Source organism: Dipteris shenzhenensis, chromosome 9, assembly GCF_047967505.1.
Source record: "Dipteris shenzhenensis isolate YYH24624 ecotype China chromosome 9, Dip_SZ_1.0, whole genome shotgun sequence".
Classification (NCBI taxonomy): domain Eukaryota; kingdom Viridiplantae; phylum Streptophyta; class Polypodiopsida; order Gleicheniales; family Dipteridaceae; genus Dipteris; species Dipteris shenzhenensis.
The window spans coordinates 7,979,400-7,991,785 of NC_141604.1; the positions used below are offsets into that span (position 1 = coordinate 7,979,400).

General features: G+C 42.1%; 1 protein-coding gene across 1 annotated transcript; it reads left to right on the forward strand.

Annotated features, from left to right (window-relative positions):
- The first annotated feature begins 382 nt into the window (after positions 1-382).
- On the forward strand, positions 383-12,094 carry CLPR1 (CLP protease proteolytic subunit 1). The gene is made up of 9 exons (XM_087379737.1): positions 383-638; positions 1,457-1,572; positions 1,654-1,854; positions 1,946-2,050; positions 10,404-10,466; positions 10,966-11,077; positions 11,217-11,278; positions 11,368-11,550; positions 11,666-12,094. The coding sequence occupies exons 1-9, from the start codon at positions 392-394 to the stop codon at positions 11,747-11,749; spliced, it is 1,173 nt and encodes a 390-aa protein (XP_087235863.1). The 5' UTR covers positions 383-391; the 3' UTR covers positions 11,750-12,094.
- Positions 12,095-12,386: the final 292 nt, after the last annotated feature.

Consider the following 12,386-nt stretch of genomic DNA (forward strand, 5'->3'; position numbering starts at 1 on the left):
GTGTTGGAAATCTTTTCTCTCCTAACAAAATTGCGACAAGTCAAAGGACACAACTTTTGCATCCTTGGTTGCTGCTCGCTCTTAACCCACCCTTAGGCCAGGTTCACACCAACCGACAGCAGCTAGCGGGGCTTTGACAGAGGAGTGTGCCACAGTAGTAGCATTGCGGATGCAACGTGCTATTTGCTGACAAAGCCTACCAAGGCTTTTGATTGGTGCTTGTGGGACACCGTTCCGTGTCGCGGGGGACACCCATCTGTTGTTTACGAGTGGAGCATGTGGGTGGTGTGAAGGTGCCCTGGAGATTGTTCTCTCTCTCGGTGTTTGAATAAAGGACCTAAACAATTGAGACGCATCTCTTTTGAGTAGTCTAGTTGCCACCACACAAGCAATGGCTATGGCGTGGCCTGCTCAGAGCCCCCTCTCAGGCATGGCTTCCTCTCCCTCCCTCGCTCACTCCCACAACGCTTCCTCCTCCCCCCTCGGCTTCTCAGGCTCATTCTCTGCTCACCCTCGCCTCAAATCCAACAGTAACTTCTCCAATTCCGATCGATGCTCACCTGCCTTCCAAGTCCGAGCCTCCTCCGCCTTCGACCACATACCCAAGAAGTTCCGGGAGGAGAACCTCAAAGACGGATGTAGGTATCCCGATCCGAATAGTCACAAATAGATTTATCAAGCCAGGCGAGCCCTTGCGTGTTGTGATTTCCCTGTACAATCGGTCGGGAATTCCCATATTCGTAGCTCTTCTCTCACGATGGCCCATGGATCGTTCTTCACTAAACCCCAAAATTGAGAATAAAATTGTTTAGACAACATTTGTTAGGAGATGCGACCGGTATGTTTAGGTGCTTTTGGAGGCCCTCAAATTTACAACCGTTAGCATCCTCGATGATCGTTTGGAAGTTTCCTGAAAGTGAACGACGAGATGTTGCAATTTTTTCACAGCACCGCTTTTGGCCTCTCTCTTTTCGATTGTAATATAGTGTGGACATCTATAGCTTTATTTTAGGTGAGGGACATTATAAACTTAATTGGTTGTCCCTGTAGTATTTAAAACACTGTGACGAATCGCAAGGGAAGGGTTGGAAGGTTGCTTGGGTCCATGAAAGGTTAATTTTCGCCTTTCAGTGACGAAATGAGGGCCTACTTTAGGTGGTCCTGGAAATTGTGGATATTGATTTTTAGAAGACTCCACGTCAGCTTTCCAAGGTAAGGGTTGGAAGGTTGCTTGGGTCCATGAAGGTTAATTTTCTCCTTTCAGTGACGAAATGAGGGCCTACTTTAGGTGGTCCTGAGGGATATTGATTTTTAGAAGACTCCACGTCAGCTTTCAAAGGTATGGATAGGAAATAATGATATAGCAGTGTACAATCACTCGACACATTGAAATATATATGTGAACGTACGGTGTACATCTATTGCATTTTTAATTACCGTGTTGGGTGTTTTGCAGTGGTAGAAAACTTCAAAAATGTACCCAGTCACCTCTACGGTCTCTCTGCTTCTCAAATGGACATGTTTATGACAGAGGACAGCCCAATCAAGCGTCAGGCAGAGCGAGTGACAGAGGTATTAAAGCCTTTTCCCCTTATTAGTTTGCCGTGTCAACTGAGTGCAAATAAGTTGAGCTGTACATCCTTGTGTGTGCAGAAAACAATTTCATCGGCACAGCATTACAGGGAAGGGACTGGTATGTGGAGTCTTACATCATTGCAGAATGGACCTTCTCGGTTGAGTATGAGTGTCAGCATGTATCGTGGAGGTGGTGGTGGCTATGGAAGGCCAAAGACTTCCCCCCCAGATTTGCCATCTCTATTGTTAGATGCGAGGATTTGCTATTTGGGCATGCCGGTATGGGAAAGGTGGATTTGCATTCCAATGCATTTCCCTTTGTGATTCAAGATATTGAACTCTTCGTTCTAATTTGATGTGCATCTTCCAGATTGTACCAGCTGTTACTGAGCTTGTGGTTGCAGAATTGTTGTGGTTGGATTATGATAATCCTAACAAGCCAATTTACTTTTACATCAACTCTTCAGGGACTCAGGTTAGAAATCTCTTTCTGTGAGTTTTGGTTATAAGATGGTAGCTTATGTTTTGACCATGATTTCATTCCCAGATATAAGATGATCTTAGCAATGTAGTTACTGTGTGTGAACCAATGAAACCGGCCTCTAATCACTCAGAGGGCAGTGGAACTAAACCTTTAATCACTTCAGCACTTATTTACAGCTCACAAAGCATATATCACAACCATTAACCATTGCATGATCACCATTTGGCATTTACCCATTTGTTCACAAACAAAACCACTGAAAAAGGGATGGAGGCTAGAATGCCTCTGCTCAACAAACATAGACAAGTGCACCCAATTGGCCCCAAACACCGTGGCGCCCCTTTCGGTATTTCTTTATATTTCACAGTGAAATGATTACAAGTTGCATTTGGGAGACCTTCCCTGCAACTGAGCACGCAGCCCCAATTCACTAAGTCTTCGCAAGGCTTTCAAGCATAGAACACCATCACATAAGTGCACTTAACCCATAGGCTCAACCCAAAGGCATTCTCTTTTCCGAGTGCAATTCCATTGGTTGTCCAGATGCAATCACACTGCACCCTAGCTGCACTCTCTTTGAGTGGTTTTCAGATGGCATTCACAAAGCTTTTCAAAGCTCCAAAATAAAATCAGCAAAGTACCCAACCAAAGAATGACTCATGTAGCACTGCCTGGGCACCTGTGAGCCAAGAAAGAGGCGGCACATGAGGCCAACCAATAGCTTATGGCAAAAAGAAATTGCAGCAGTAAAATCACAACTCACCAAGCCCAGAAAACTCGAACCAAGTCCCTAATCGCCAAGAGGACGTAGTAGCCAATGCCCAATTGCATTCTCAGCCAAAGAGGAGTGCAAAGACATGAAGAAAGAGCATTTACAAGAGCCGACCAGCAAGAATTCCATTGAAAAATGCGAAAAGAAGCACTTCTGTCGCGAAGAAATGGAAGTTCTTGGGCTCAAAAGAAGCGTGCTTCAGAGAGGAATTCATTGAGAAGGTTTTGGAGAAGTTTCATAGCCGGAAAGTTCTCCAAAACTGAGAAAAATCAGTCAACCAGCGCGTGGGACCACTCGAAATTCAACAGAAAGCTGTATCTTCTCAAGAGGAGAGGCCCAGGAGACGGTAGAAGCAAAAAGGTCCAGAAAAAACCACTTTTGCAAATTCGACCAGCAAAAGAAGTGCTCAGCTCTGCCCGTTCTACCAAACGCACGGAGGGAAAAGCATATCACTACGAAGGGGAGGCAGAGGGGAAGCCATTGGGCGAAACGGAAGTCGAGGAATCCAAACGGGTGAGGAGTTATGAAGAAAAACGGAATTCAGCTGAAGGAGGCTGAAAAACCAGTCCAAAATCTCAACAAAGGGAGAAGATGAGAGAGAAAACCACACATGTGAAGTTTAGAAGACCCAGGAAGGTTTAGGGATGGCAAAGGAGCATGTAGAAGGCAGTAGAGCCACTTGGAACTCTAGAGGGGCACTAGAGCCACCTGGAACTCTAGGGGGGCCACTGAAGGTACATGGCCCTCTAGGGGGTCCATTAAAAATGCCACGTCATCATTTTCCAACAACCACTCTTTTAATTCCTTGGAATGCCTTTGGGCCTAGGGATTAATTACGCTTATGTGCTAGGCATCATTCTGCGTTTAATTACACATTATTAAGCCCATGCTTGGACTTTTAAAACCAAAGTTGTCACGGTCTTGTAGTACATTAAAGTACTTAGAATTTCACGCCCTCATGACGTACCCCTCTCTTGAAACAACAAATCACAGTTTGCTACCCCAAAACACAGGAGTGAGCATGAAATATAGCATAAAAGAGTATACAAGAAAGCCGCAGCTATAGTATACAGAGACAGTGAAAATATGGCTAGGAGAGGCATGCATCCATCCATATACACTGCTAAAAATCTGTGATCCTCGGCGATCAATAGTCAAGATGCATCAATATCATGAAGTCTCACAGTCGAAATACTGTCAGCTCAGTATCTCGGATGAAACATACAGTGTCATCAAGCGACCTCATGAAATCACGGTGAGCCCGTCTGTACTGAGGGAGTGGAGGTGCTACCCCCCTCTCAAACACCAGGTAATGCTCCAGATGCTCGCTCTGCTGAACTACTTGTAGAAGCCCGGACCGCAGTTAGCTTTAACTGGAAAGCATCAAGGTAAAGCTGCAATATCCCAAGTGGATTTGCCAGTTCACCTTCTTCCATCCATTTCGCATCAAGTGATGGGTAATTTTGAAATTTTACCAAGTAGCGACGGATAACTTTACCCTTGAGCTTTCTATCTCTGTGTGCCAGAATCTGCTCTGGGACCAGAAGTTCATCCTGTTCTTTCACTTCAGGCTGCACCTCATCAGGTAAATCCTCGGGAATATCTCCATGATATTGCTTTAATAAGCTCACATGAAAGGCATTATGTATCTTCCAATGCGGAGGCAACTTCAGCCTGTAAGCTACCTCGTTTATCTTTTCAGAAACCTGGAAAGGACCATAGTAACGCATGTTCAGCTTTGTGTACAACCTTTCCTTGCCTTTCTTATTTTTCAGCCTTGCCTTCTGAAAACGCAGCAAAACCCAATCACCCTTTGTGAATACCAATTCCCTGCGGTGCTTATCTGTTGCTCTTTTCTACTTGTCCTGACTTCTTTGCAAGGCATATTTGATCTTCTTGTAAGCCTCTTCAAGGCTTTCCACAAAACGATCAGCTTCGAAGATTTTCTCTTTTGTACGCAAAATGGGAGGTATCTTCCTGGCACCTTCCACTATTTCAAAAGGTGCTTTACCTGTGGAGGTATGCACCGTATTATTGTAAGCATATTCCAGCAAAGGCAAATAATGTTCCCATTTGCTTTTGTGGTCTGAGACATATCATTTAAACATATTCAAGATGGTAGAGTTTTCCTGCTCTGATTGTCCATCAGACTGAGGGTGAAAAGATGACGAAAAATTCAGCGTACTTAGGCATACCATGGTGCTTAAATATCTGTGCCATGAAAAGCTTAGCCATATAATCTTGCCTTTATGGTTTTGCAAACTGGAATGAAATGAGCTAGCTTGCTGAATCTATCAATGATAGTCCAAATCCCATCATTCCTTGACTATGATCTTGGCAAATCAAAAATAAAGTCCATTGTAATACTTTCCCATGGTGCCTGAGGCACGGGAAGAGGCATAAGTAGGCCAGGTGCCTTCCGTCTATCATAGGCATTCAGTAACAAACTGATGTATATCTTTCCGCATCCCTGACCAAAAGAAATACCTCTCTAGTGCTAGAGTTGTTGCTGTAATTCCTCTATGTCCAGCATAGGGAGGTGCATGGCATTCCTCCAAAATCTTTTTTCTCATCTCCTGGGTGATGCATAGGCAGTCATTTTTCATTAGATACCCATCAAGATGTGAACTGCCATGCAAATGATGACTAAGGCCTCTACGATGATTTGGTTACTAAGACTGCCCTCAGTGAATTTATCACTGCTTTTGATGAAAAGTTCGAGCGAGTTAATGTGAATCAAACGGGGTTGACACAGCAACTCCAAGAAATTGAGACTCCATCGCATAGATTTAGTACCTGGGGCTCAACCTATTAGTATTCCACCTTATAGGATGAGCCATCTTGAGGAGGATGAGTTAGCTTCACAGCTACAAGATTATCTGAATATGGGCTATATTCGCCCAAGTAAATCACCTTGGGGAGCACCTGTCCTTTTAAGAAAAAAGAAAGATGGTTCGTGGAGAATGTGTATAGATTATAAACGATTGAATAAAGTGACCATTAAGAATTGATATCCTCTTCCTCATTCCGATGATTTGATATACTATTTGGCCAGAGCGAAGTATTTCACTAAGATTGATTTGCGTACGAGTTATGACCAAATTCATATCTATGCTAAACACATAGATAGAACCGCATTCCGCACTAGTTATGGCCACTATGAGTTTCTCATATTACCTTTTGGTTTGACCAATGCTCCCGCTACATCCCAGCAAATGATAAACGATTTGTTTCGTGATTTTCTAGGAAAATTCGTTGTCGTGTTCTTAGATGACATCTTGCTATATAGCCGGACGCTAGAGGATCACATTAGACACCTCTGGATTGTCTTGGTTATCTTAAGACAGCATAAGCTCTATGCTAAGATAAGTAAATGTGACTTTTTTATGAAGGAAATCATTTACTTAGGACACAAGATTTCTTCTGAAGGTATTAGCATTGATCTAGATCGTATCCAGAAGGTTTTGGAATGGCCTATCTCTTAGACTGTGAAACAACTTCGTTCTTTTCTAGGATTCACGATTTTTCTACGGAAGTCTGTGCGTGATTATTCGAACATCACGGCATTCCTGACCAACATAATGAAAGGTCGTGGACGCAGGTCTACCTAACCGATCTCTTGGAATGATGCATTAAATAAGGCTTTTGAAACCTTGAAGTTAACTATCAAGGAAGCACCCGTTCTTGCATTACCCGATCCTACCCGGTCTTATGTTTTAGAGACCGATGCGAGTGATTTTGTGATTGGGGCAGCTTTATTCCAAGAGGGCAGACCCGTAGCTTTTGAGAGTAAGAAGCTAGACGACACCCAATATCGTTAGCTCACACTAGAAAAAGAACTCTATGCAGTTGTGTATGCTCTGAAGGTTTGGAGACACTACTTGTATGGTTCGAAGTTTCTTGTATTGACAGATTATCAGTCAATTAAGTATGTGTGTGACGGGTCTGAATTGAGGAGAAGAAAGGCTAGATGGGCGGAATTAATGCAAGATATTGATCTCGAAATACGTGATCAAAAGGGTTCGATAAATAGTGTGGCGGATGCCTTAAGTCGAGTCAAGTTTGTAAATGCTGTCAATTACGAAAATATCCTCAGACCTATTTCAATACTTGAGAGGGCTTTGCGCAACTGAGTCATTTCAGTTCTTATTGGCATAAAGTCCAGGATGGGAGCTCCATGGTTGACCAAGACTCAGGGATTGTGCCACCTATGGTACAGGCAGCGGGAGGTCAATGGATGATTAGGAACGGCTTGCTGTTTCGGAATGGAAAGATATGTGTTCTAGATGTTTCGGATCTTCGATCCAAGATTCTCTGGGAGTGTCATGATGCTCCTAGTGCTGGACATCCAAGTATACATCAGACTCTGTCTCTTGTGAAATCATACCTTTTATTGGCCTAAGATGCGTGCATTTATTGAAAACACTGTGGTAGGTTGTCAGGTTTATCAAGTTACTAAGGGAGAACGTCTTAGAAGCGCGGGTTTATTAATAGCCATTGCAAATCCTGGGTAATAAATGGGAAAGTATTTCCATGGATTTTATTACTGGGTTGCCTAGAACGTGCAAGGGTCATGACTCCATTTGGGTCATAGTAGACCGTTTGACAAAAATGGCTAGATTCTTATCTACTAGAACAACCATTTCAGCTGTTCAGCTGGCTCATGAGTTTGTGGACCACTTGTTAAGCTGTATGGTTTGCCGTCTGACATAGTCAGCGACAGGGACTCGAAGTTTACAAGTAACTTCTGGACACTTGTTTTTGAGAAGTTGGAAACTACTCTAAGTATGAGTTCCTCAAATCATGCACAATCTGATGGCAATATAGAGAAGGTCAACCAATTGGTTGAAGATATGCTTCGGGCATATGTTTCTAAGAGACAGTCTTCATGGGAAGATTATCTCCCCATAATCGAATTTGCTTATAACAATGCAAAGCATTCGAGTAGTGGTTACAGGCCTTCTGTGCTTATGTACGGGTTTCAACCTAAGTCACTAGTTATGGTTGGGTTAAAGGGAATTCAAAATGATGCTGCAAAGAATTCTTGCAAGACATGCAAGAAATGTTGCAGTTTGCCAAGGAGTCTATTAGAAGTGCCCAAGATCGGGACAGAGCTTATGCTAATAGACATCGTTCACCCAGAGAGTTCTCTGAAGAAACAATGGTATATTTGCGTATTCCCAAGGAATCCAAGAGCCTAAGTACTGGTTTGGTTCCGAAATTATCCCCCAGATACTGTGGTCTGTTCAAGGTTGTTAAAAGAATTGGACCAGTTGCATATAAACTAGAATTGCCTTCTGATGTTTTGTGGTGGAGGGGAGCTATTGCATTTCATTTAAGACTTCCTCGTTTACCTCATCTCTACCCATGCTTTTTAAACAGCTCACCTGTGACTCAATCTCTAAAAGTCTCATTTGTAGTTCCTTGATGTAACAATTGCGTATGATCTCAAACGAAGAGGCTTGAGCGGAGAGTGTTGGGGCTGAGAGTCTTGGGCGACGAGGCTTAGGGCCTTACTCTGGAGTCCTAAACGGTGAGCTGTGAGCTTGAGGGGGAGAGAGAGAAAGAGAGCGGCTTGCTTTCAGCGGGTCACAAAGACACAGCATCATACAAGCTGTTTTGAATCTATTGTTGCACCTGTGGATTTGGGATATGCTGCTTTAAATGTTCAAATTTCATTCACTTTCATGCTGTGTAAGGCCTTGGGAAGCGGGCAATCTGGGTGCATTTGAACCTCTGGTAAGCTCTGAAGATGTCATCTTCAAACTTTAAACAATTGCTCGAGACTATTAAACTGTTTGATGTTGAATTTCACAATGAAGGATATTTTGGTTGGGCAGCAAGAGATTCCAGAGACTCATTGAAGGCAAAGAGAAGATGCCACCAAATATAGAAGCCAAGAAGTTTGATGAGTGGAACAGAAAGATGGGGATGCCATGCTAACTACATCAACGTACTTATGTACAGACCATCAACACATCTACAGGGTTGTACTCAGGTTCACGTGTATTGAGTCCAAGGTGCAAGACGCCACGCCCTATTAAGTGTCTATGGCAGACCCACTTTTGGTGCAGATGCCATTATCAACTGCCAGGGTCTATGCTTCTTGCAATAGAGATATGGCCTGTTCTTTTGCTTTTCACGATCCTGTTCTGATATTGCATGAACTTGAACTTTTTCCCTTTCTAACTAGTTCTTTATGTTGTCAAAAAGCTAAGCTTGCATGCAGTAAAACACTATGATACTGCATAAGCCACAGTTTTGGCATTCGTTTTCTACAGATTCTACCAGTTTCACTGGAATGCATCTTAAAACATTACACCAAATTCAAAAGTGCTCCAAAATTGCTTCTGCAGTTAATGAGCCTGCAATACACAGCACTAGTCGCTTGTTTGCACTATTTAGTGTCTATCATGGAAAACGTGGCAGAATTGAAAGCAGCCAATCACTGCTTGATTTGTGCCCAAATTCGGTGTAGTTTGCAAATGTAGATCTTTCATCAGCATTCTAAGACTCTCGTAGCCTTTGGTTTTCACACCTATGAAATATTTTTAAATTTTCTATGCAATTATTTGCAAATCTTTTAATCCACTTGCTGAATTCACTTAAATATAGCAACTTTGCTTCCAGAATTCACAGGTGCAAAGTCACCATTTGCAGAATTCCGATTTGATTTCATCTGTTAAATCCTTCAAAACTTAATTGTCTGCTCATGACCTGAGCTTTTCTGTCCCTGACTAGCAGCCTCTATCATACTAGAAGAAAGGGGAAGCTAAGGATATTTTGTACTCTCAATCATTAGGTAGATAGCTATGTTCCTCGTTTGAGAATCACTTTTCAGATGTCAGAAACTTGCTCATTCTCTTTTTATGAGTTGTGTGCATTTGGAAATTTCCATTTGGAACCTAAAGATGCCAGTAAAATTATGAATGATTTACAAAAGAACACATCTATCACCTATTTCATGTTGGTCAATAGCCCATATAAACAAGCCAAATGACTCGATATTATTATTTTACTATCCACAGTGCCACGCTTCTTTAAACGTGATATATCTTTCTAGAAATGTGCAGTAATCTGACTAAAAAGGACACTTTAGAGACTGAATGTCTGTTTGCAGCCGTTGTCTTCCGTCCCTTTATTGAGGCATCCAGCAAAATTCACTATCCAATGTCTAGATCATAGTTGGTCATGGATCACGTGTGTAGTTGCTAATTTGTCAGAACGTTGCAGGTATTGAAAAGAAGTTTATTTGTCATTATTGAATTGCTGCAAGACTGTAGCCCTGGACAGACCTTTGTTGAATGAAATGGTTGGATGTTTAAACTGGCTTTGAGAATATGTTTAATTATTTTTGTTGTTGATATTATAGCTTGATATTGGGGATGAATAGTACCATAACACCTTTATAATATCTGGATTGTTGATCAAAGTAGTACCAATGTGGAGATTGCTATGCCGGTTCAATTGTATGCAAATGTAGCTATGGGTGTTTCATGTGTTAATTGTGTAGGAAGTAACTTAATGGACAGCCTTTGTTTGTATTAATGTATTTGTATGGTTTGCGTTTAGAATGACAAAAGGGAGAGCATTGGATTCGAAACAGAGGCTTACGCTATCGCTGACACAATTGCGGTATGTCCTTTCTGTAGACCGGAAGAAGAGACACACACACTTTAAACCTTTCACTGAGAAGAATATACATTCATAGCTGTCCCCAAGTGAGACAGCTACCACTCATAAACTGGAAGAAGATGAAAATGAAGAGACACACATCACACACACACACCAATTCAGATGTTTTCACTCACACTGGCAGTATTTGCATCCTTTTTTTGGGAATTCAACAGCAGCAGGGCTGGGGGAGGGGTGATTCCTCACGTGTTGGTTGTAAGGCGTATCTTAAAACTGTTGTTCAACCAATCTTCGCTATGGTTTGCCGCAAGCTGATGATTTCATGGCTCTTATCTTGATAAATGGTTATTGTGATTTGCTTTATGACCTTAGTGGAGTTAAGGGTTTTAAATCATGTAAGTAGATGTCAAGTCTACATCTTTTTATGATGCTACTTTTGGGAAACAACATGACATTTCTATCAGGGTATGTCTGACTGTGAAGTTGCCTTGTTGTACAGTATGTCAAAGCTAAAGTTTACACTGTGAACTGTGGAATGGCTTTTGGGCAAGCAGCAATGCTGCTCTCTCAAGGGGAGAAGGGATTCCGTGCTGTTCAGCCCAATAGTGTCAGTAAGTTTTGATGAAACTTTTCGTTCTTTTTAAATGTAACATGAAAACAAAATTTGGGCTTTTGTCTTACTTTAGATGGCTGACCGAATTTTCAAATCCAAGGAAAAGTAGTCAACTGGTTCTTAACTCATGGTTTCAGCAAAGCTTTATTCCCCTAAAGTAAACCAGTCAAGTGGTGCAGCAACTGAGATGTGGATAAAGGTAAAGCACTTCACTGCTCTTGGAATAAGATGTTGAAAACGAATATGCTGCCCTTAATGACATCAATAGTTGTGATGCTTGCAATGCAGGCAAAGGAGTTGGATGCCAATACAGATTACTACATTGAACTGCTGGCCAGAGGTACTGGCAAGAAAGAAGATGAAATTTGCAAGGATATTCAAAGGCCGAGATATTTTAGGGCTCAGGAGGCCATTGATTATGGTCTAGCTGATAAGGTTATCGAAAGTCGAGGCGTTGCCATGGAAAGAAGGGTATGCACACTAAACCTTTCCATAACAAGGGTTTTATTATGGAGTAATGTTGCTGTGGAAAGCTTATGCTATATGGTGTGTAACATGGACTTGTGGATTTTTGTACTTTCTGCAGAATTATGATGACATGCTTGCCCAGGCCAAGATAATGAGAGCCAAAGCAGGGCCTCAAGCTGCTGCAGCTGCTGGCCTAAGGTAGATGACTTAGGGGCCATGGGTATGCCAAAGCTGATGGTGCCCCCCCACATGCCAAAGAGACTCTGAATTTCCAGTGATTATCATGTGTATATCCTGTTTGAGAGTGAATGTATATTACTTTCCGGAAAAGAAGAATTCTCAGTTCAAAATACCTTCACTTTTATGAGAGTTGTAAGAAGCTAATGAGGTATGTTATCAAGGTGCTTCATGTGCACAGGGCCTCTAGGCTTAGAAGATATCTTGTATACTATGAACGCCAATTAGCACAACTCACACATGGGTACTGGGTGTATCTTCATAAAAAGTTTTCAGGGTTCCTAGACTGTATATATTTACTTTGGTTCAACTGAGGTTGTACAAATCAATGCTGGTGCCTGTAACATGGGAAAAAAGATAAAGGTAAATTAGATATCTTTTGATTTATTTTATCGCTATATTTTTGTGGTAGAGATCAGCTGGTGTAGCTCAATGCCTTGTGAACTTTTGTTTGGTCATTCACAGAAATGCCATCTGAGGTGCATGTAGATGATTATAAAAAATCTCTCGACCATAGACATCATTCTGTCTCGCAAACTCATGCCAGGGATGCTAGTTTGCATGTCGGATATGTGATCAAAGGGTTTGCGATGACATGTAGG